Consider the following 7,135-nt stretch of genomic DNA (forward strand, 5'->3'; position numbering starts at 1 on the left):
GAAGCTTTGCGCCTCAAAGGCTGCTGCGGCTGGTCCAGAACAGCTTAAAATCCAGAGCCTGATGCTTGTTGTGCTGTGGCCGGCAGATTGCTGACCAGAGGAGCCCTGTGGTCGGCAGTGTCCTGAAGGCCAGCACATGACGGGAACGTCGAGAACTAATGGAGACCGACCAGAGCAAGGGGAAGTGGGCAAGTCAGGAGAAGAGTGGAGGTGGAGAGGGCGGAGGAGGACAGTGGACACTTGAAGCAGCGGCAGAAATAGAAGCAGTGGCTGCAGCTGCCACAGTGAAAAATGAGGGCAAGAAAGCAGACCCTGACAGTGGAGGAGACTAATTTAGTGGCTGTAGGACAGGTGGCAGCTCTGCACCTAAGAGACCCTTAAGAATAGCACTGTGACAAGCAGGTTCTGTGTTTTTGACAAAATAAGCATTATCCTGTGAAAGCGGAGGGGAAGGGGATCACCAGAAAACCTGTGACGGGCGGCGTTTTCAAGAATGACGTGGGTGTCAGGCATCAGGGGTTGATGCTGGTGAGCCCACACACCTGCCATGATGGTACAGTCACGGCTCGTAGTAACCTTTCTGGAGTCACCAAGTAGAGAGCACATCCGTTCAGCGCTCTCAGTTTAAAGATGGGTAGTATATATCATTCTCTAGAAATTTTTCCATCAGGAAGTTATTGAAGTGTCAAAATTGTTTAACTTTGCCTTCCTAGCCTATTCCTATCGCTCAAATGATATAGGTCAGTGTTTCCTAATCGATTCTTCGGATCACTTATGACCCTAGGGGGCAAACAGGAGCCCCTTGGAAAGACCCTTGGCAAATAGGGCTTTCGAGTCATTGACTTTGGGAAATGCCTGTCTTGTTGAAACATAGTATACATTAGTGTACAAAAGGCTCTGAAAAGCCTTGGAGAAATCCAGTGTTTTTCAAACTTACTTGACTAGGGAACCCTTTTTCCTTGGACTGTTTTATGGGATGCTACTGTCTGCAGAATACAATTTAGGAAATACTGGTTTGGGTTAATCTGGAAGTTCTGTAATGAGACCATATTATGTATAACCTCAGGAGAATTGGATAGGGGGTCCTGGCGCCCCTCAGAACCTGTTCTGTCTTCTTGCTGAAAAAAATGAGACCTGAGGATCGATGTCCCATATCAGCCTTATCTAGAGCATCCTGCTTTTGTAAACCTGCTGAATGGTGATTCACAATTACCCAGGTGAGGGCTGGTGATGAAGCACTTTGGTTCATAGTGGCTCCCATTGGCTGTCAGGTTACAGAGAGGACTGATAATAACTGGGGATACTTATGCCAGGAAGACCTAAAGGACCTCCAGAGCAAGCATTGCCTCTGAGTCTGTAGGTGAATCTGAGGGCAGCTCTGGTGGACCTGCCTTGCTCGTGCCCACGGGTAGGCCTGACATTCACATGCTTTCCTTGTTCGTGTCTCCCTTCAAGGCTATGCTGGCGCCACGCACTGGAAGGTCTACATTATAGCCAGAGGGGTCCAGCCTTTGGTCATTTGTGATGGAACCACCCTCTCAGAACTGTAGGAAACAGAACTAAAGGAACAGGGTTGAGACCTGAAGACCGGATCGAAAGGGGGAAAATAAAAACAAAAAATGATGAAACCACTTTCCAGGGGTTGGTTGCTTAGTTACCTGCCCTGTGCATGCGTGTGTGAGCCAGTTGTGTGCTGGAAGCAAAGGCCAGAGCCCAGCCCTCCCAACTCTTCCAGCCCAGCTGCTTGGCCAGGACCTTGCCAATACCCATCTGTGAGAGACTGGCCTCTTCCAGGCCTTTTGGCACCAAAGCCTTGAGGCTGCCCTTCAGGCAGGGAGCACGGTTGATACCTTCCCTCACTTGCATGACATGATCCCCTCTGCTGGCTCCCTGGCCACGAGAGGGCAGTCACCAGGTCCTGACTTTAGAGCCATCCTCTACCAGGTGGGCCTGCCTGTCCTCTCTTCCTGGTCACACCACCCTGTACTTTTTTTGGAAAGCCATGGATGATTAAAGAAGTCATTGCAGTTTCCCAAGCAGAATGGAATCTAGAACTGGTGAAAAAGGATCAAATAACCTCAAACTGCACTCAATAAGTGCACTTCTTTCCCAGTGTCCATGGCTCTTGGAGTATCAGCGATGCCAGGTCGGAGTCTGATTGTAATTGAAATGGTAATTCCTAAGGTAATATTTGTCTCCATTCTATCAGTTCTTATGCCTCTCCCCTCCCTCCCCTTCTCCCTTGCCTATCTGGATGGCTTCTCAGAAGTTGGGCTCCTGGTCCCCCTCCCTTGGATGGGCCAGCACCCTTTACTGCTGAGGCAGCACTGCTCTTGTCAACTATGTTGCTTTTACCAAATATCTTCGTGGGGGAGAGGGTGCCTCCCCAGGTTTGATCTTTAGGATCCAACTTCCTGCAGGAAAGATGTTTTACAGATGTGTCAAGCTGATGTTGTAATGTGGTTGGGGAAGGAACTCCAGACCCAGAGTGTTGGCCGGCTGGGCGTACGACTGTGTGACCCTCTGTCTTGAAATGATTTCTCTCTCTGTACTGGGAGCCAAGGTGAGGTGTTTTTATTTTTTGTGAAATTATAAAATCATGTTCTTTTGATTGGATGATTCACTATGCTGTTTTCCCCAAGTGCTTTTAGTGTGTCTTAAGTGTGTAAAGAAGGACACCCTTTTCTTGTTTCCTTTTTCCCTTTATTATTCGTTTATCGACTCTTAAAAATCTGGCTTCTGATCATGCCATTGCCAAGTTGAAGAAAAAGCAAACCACACTGCAGCCCTGGTTCTGAACTGCAGAAATCAAACAGATACTGGAGGTGTCTGTGTCGAGTTACAGACCAGAGGCAGACAGTGGTGAGGGAAGAGGGTGGGTGTGACTCCTTATGGGGTCTTCTTCATCCTTGCAGGCACCCCTGCACCTTGCCCCCAGGCCCTCTTTCTCTACACATCTCACGAGCAGCAGTGAGGATCGTCAGTTGCTTGAGTGGCCTGTGTGTGGGCTTGTAAAGGACACGGAGGGTTCGCAGAGTCCAGGGTAGAAAAGCTCAGAGCCTCCTCCACGGTCTTGAGTGAAACTAGGATGAATTGTACCTGAGGGAATTTTTCCTTAAAAGAATCAGGGCTTGTGTGAATTGATACAGGGAAAACAAAACTTTGTGTCCATATGAAAGTCATGCTGCTAAGCAGTTTAAGAGGTTTTAGATCAGAGAGATCATTCGGAGGCCAGCTTTGTGCAAGTTTTTCGAGCCTTTTCAGTGTCCTTACCCCTACTGCATAAGGGGAAGGTTTATACGCAAACAAGTTTAGAAACCTCGCAGCGTTTTTCTTAAATTAGGTCCTCTGGGTTAACAAAAGACAGGGTTCCTTAGGAGCAAAGCAACTGTTTTGTTGATGGAAATTTCTGTGTTTATGAATTACCCTGTGTTCCTTCCCCATTTTACTCCAGTCCTTTACACCTTAAATGTTTATAAAATACCTTCCTCAGCTCAAAACTGAAAAACCCTTGTATGTGTTGGTGTTCTGAGGCATCCTCTGGGAGGTCCCCTGAGCTGTCTACAGTTCAACAAAGAATGGTATGGCAGCAGATAAGTAGAGACTTTTAAAAATCATTTAAAAATCTGTCCAGTTCAGAATTGAATATAGATTTATGTTAGGGGAGAAGTTCTCCAAAGAGGTTTTCCACTTTTAATTACTGGATGCTGAGAAGTAATTCACCTTTTTCTCGAGGTAATTCTGAAAAGCAGAATCTGCCACTGACCAGTCAATGATTAATGGGTTGCCGGCCAGTTCCTTTCTAGTTATCCAAGTCTTTGTGTGAGGGTGCCGCAGGATCTCCCCTGCTCACCTAGCTCTCAGCTAGCTCCTCCATTGAAGCAGCAAAAGTCCCTCCACGTTTCCCGGTGTGGGAAAAGGGTCATAAAGATGAGGAAACAGGGTCGGGGGGCTGGTGGGACCACATAACTCCCCATCTCTACCACCACAGTAAGAGCAAAACTGCAGAGCTTGCTTTAAACAGAGGGACTTGCTCTCATGAATTTGAGTTGTTTAGTAGGAGGTCACGTGGCGGTGACCTCCACGCATGGGTTAGGTTCCCTTTCTTGTCAGTTCCCAGAGCAGAGGCTCGTGTCCCCAGAATTCAGCTCTCAGGGGAGAAAGGCTGCTTTGGCACCAGTTTGAAGTATTATATCCAGGTGTCCTGAGGTCCCCAGGAGTCAGGTGTTGAACAGACTCTACAACTGTTCTGGCTTATGAAGAGAGGTAGAACTTATCCTCTCGCCACTCTCAATTTTTCAAGGAAGGGAGAGAGTGAAATAACTGGTTTATGAAAACAGAATCTGCCTCTTCGGCAAAATACAAAACGTCTATGAAGTGGACAAATTTGGGGTCATTTTCTGAGAGAAAGAAATAGTAACATTTGTCCAGTCCATTCCAGCTTGAGTGTCTCTAGGGGCTTCCCTGGTGGCACAGTGGTTTAGAATCCGCCTGCCAACGCAGGGGACATGGGTTTGAGACCTGGTCCGGGAAGATTCCACATGCCGCAGAGCAACTAAGACCGTGCACCACAACTACTGAGCCCGTGTGCCACAACTACTGAGCCTGTGCGCCTAGAGCCCGTGCTCCGCAACAAGGAGAAGCCACTGCAATGAGAAGCGCATGCACCACAGAGAAAAGTAGCCCCTGCTCGCTACAGCTAGAGACAGCCCGCGTGCAGCAACAAAGACCCAACACAGTCAAAAAAAAAAAAAAAAATTAATTAAAAAAAAAAAGTGTCTCGATATACATGATCTCTGATCTTTTGTCAGTCCTGTAAAGCAGGTATTAGATCCTCATTTTACAAGTAAAGAAACTGGGGCTGAGGACTGTCCTGTAGATGGCTGGTTCCACCAATAATGGTTCCACATTATTTTCCTGCTACAGCAAGTATGGTGCCCAGGAATGAAGCTGTGGGTTTAATTGACTCAGGTGTGCCCAGCCAGGTAGGAGAACCTAGGGGCAGGGTCAGCAAGCCGGGAACTCTTCAGGGTTTGTCTTCAAAACTGTTTTAGCCAGAAATGGAGAGAATCTAACAGATGACTTTTATTAAAAGCCTTTCACTTTTTCCCTCCCCATCTGAAAGCTCTTTTAAGAGTGAATGTGGCTGGAACACAACCATGTCCAGCCATCTTCCCATCACCACAAGTTTCCAGATGTGTGATCAGAAGAAGGACTCTGCCCAATTCCGGTTGTGGGTCCCCTTGGAGTTTACATCACTTGTTTTTGAGTTCTCGGTTTTCTATTCCCTTCTTCCAAAACCCAGCATACACCTCAGTGTAGGAACAATTATTTTAAAACAAAAGAGTTCCTCAGCTGCAGGTGATGGCCTCAGTCATTTTAATACAGTCTAGATGATATTTTGCTCATTAACCAGTGCCTTCCATAGTGAAAATTCAAAACCTCAAAGCAGATGTTTGCTTCTCGTCTAATCCTTGTCCAGCAGAAGGCCAGGTCGTAGGGGAAAGTGAAGTCTGGTTGCAAGGAGAAAGATGCTCTTGTCTACCTTTTGAGAATCAATTATTAAACAGGAATCTCTTAGGCTTTTGAGTTCTCCTATCGATGGAAGAAAAACTCTCCTGAGTTACAAGTTTCACACTCATTAACTTTCATTTTTAAACTTTTTCACCTACTAAAATTGGTTGAAGGACGGGAGTGCCAGAGATGTGCTTTAAAATAGCATTTTGGTTTGAGAGTCTCTCCACGTTTGGACCTGCGTATATTGGGTCCAGAGCAGACACATGTCTGAGCCAGGAGGCTATGAAGGTCAGGCGCTTATGGAGAGAGCCCTGTCACAAATGAAAAACGGGAGGCTCTGGGAACTGCTGTGTCGCCGTCAGCCTCCCCATATCTCCAGCAGCTTCTTCTGCAAAAGCATCTCAGAGAAGATGGACGGGCGGTCTCCCTTGTGCACCACATCCAAGTCCACCCACCGGGCGCAACGTGGCTTTAAGTGCTGGCCTTGGTGAGAAACCTTCCAGCCAGCTCGTCTATGGTCCAGGCCCTCTAGTGTCTGGTTTCCCTGTCCTGCATAATTTAAGCATTAGAGCTATAAATCTGTCATTTCTCCCTCTCTGGAGACTGTGAAATGTCCAGCCCTCTTCAGAATAGTAGAGAGAAGAAATGTTAACTGCAAGTGGAGGCCTGGAACTGTCCAGACATGGTGGGGCTGCCCACAGGCCATTCCTCCTGTCTTCATGCAGCTGAAATCTGTCCGTCAGACCACATCAATCCAAGAGTGAGCCACAGCTGCAAGCACCCGTGCTGAGGAGGGAAACCAATTTAGAGTTTTCAGACAGAAATTGGAGTGTCGGGACATCTGCTTTGTGCCAGGCATAATTGTCCTCATTATTCCTAACAACAGCTCTGTGGGGTAGGTGAGGTCAGCAGTGTCCCACCCTTCAAACTTGAGCCCCTCAGAGCACTTCCAGCCTTTCAAGGAACAAACTCGCACTTAACCTATGAGAATTGGTGACGGAAACTGACAGACCTGTGGCATTCCCAGAGAAGCCCCAGCCTCATAGGCGACTTTCCCTCCAAACTTCTCTCCATAGTTTCACCCTCAGAAAAGTGCTGGCTGTGGTCTCTTCCTCCCCCTCCCTCCTGGGGAAAGGTCAGTAACAGACGCCTAGGCTGGGGGAGAACACTGGAGAGGCAAAGGGAAGCAGGAACTCAGTGCTCAGCCTCTTCCCTGCCGCCATCAGGGACAGGAGCCAGGACGGCTGCAGCTCGTCTTCAGGGAACCAGGGTGGTGGGCCTGGGTGGTCCCAGTGAGCAGAGGAAGGGGGACACCTGTCCCGCCACGAGTGTTCCAAATGGTCTAAGCTCTTACTCTGTGTTCAGTGTGGAATATTGACCGTAACTTAATGTACTGCAAACTTGTAAAGAATGTATGTAAATTAAAGTTTTATGTAACAGAAATTTTTACTTTTTGCAATTAAAAGTGTGTACGTTGGTTGATAAGAACTTTCCTGTACTTGATGTCATTCTTTGGTTTCCAGTTTTCTCTTCGCCCGTAACTCGGAGACTTGTAGCCACATCCTACTCATGAGGCAGGCCTCAAGGCTCTTCTGTGGGCCTCCGGGTTACCTGTCCA

General features: G+C 47.7%; 1 protein-coding gene across 3 annotated transcripts in view; it reads left to right on the top strand.

Annotated features, from left to right (window-relative positions):
- Positions 1-1,669, top strand: part of CUNH6orf89 (chromosome unknown C6orf89 homolog) — a 28,692-nt gene extending 27,023 nt beyond the window's left edge. Inside the window, exon 8 of one of the 3 annotated variants that reach the window (XM_007467278.1) lies at positions 1,456-1,619. In XM_007467278.1, coding sequence (XP_007467340.1) covers positions 1,456-1,550 — 95 coding nt within the window. In that variant the 3' untranslated portion in view covers positions 1,551-1,619. Of the gene's footprint in view, positions 1-1,455 lie in introns of all 3 variants that reach the window. The other 2 variants (XM_007467279.1, XM_007467277.1) reach the window with 2 other exon arrangements.
- The last annotated feature ends 5,466 nt before the right edge of the window (positions 1,670-7,135 follow it).

The sequence above is a fragment of the Lipotes vexillifer genome, unplaced genomic scaffold, assembly GCF_000442215.2.
Source record: "Lipotes vexillifer unplaced genomic scaffold, Lipotes_vexillifer_v1.1 scaffold528, whole genome shotgun sequence".
Lineage (NCBI taxonomy): Eukaryota > Metazoa > Chordata > Mammalia > Artiodactyla > Lipotidae > Lipotes > Lipotes vexillifer.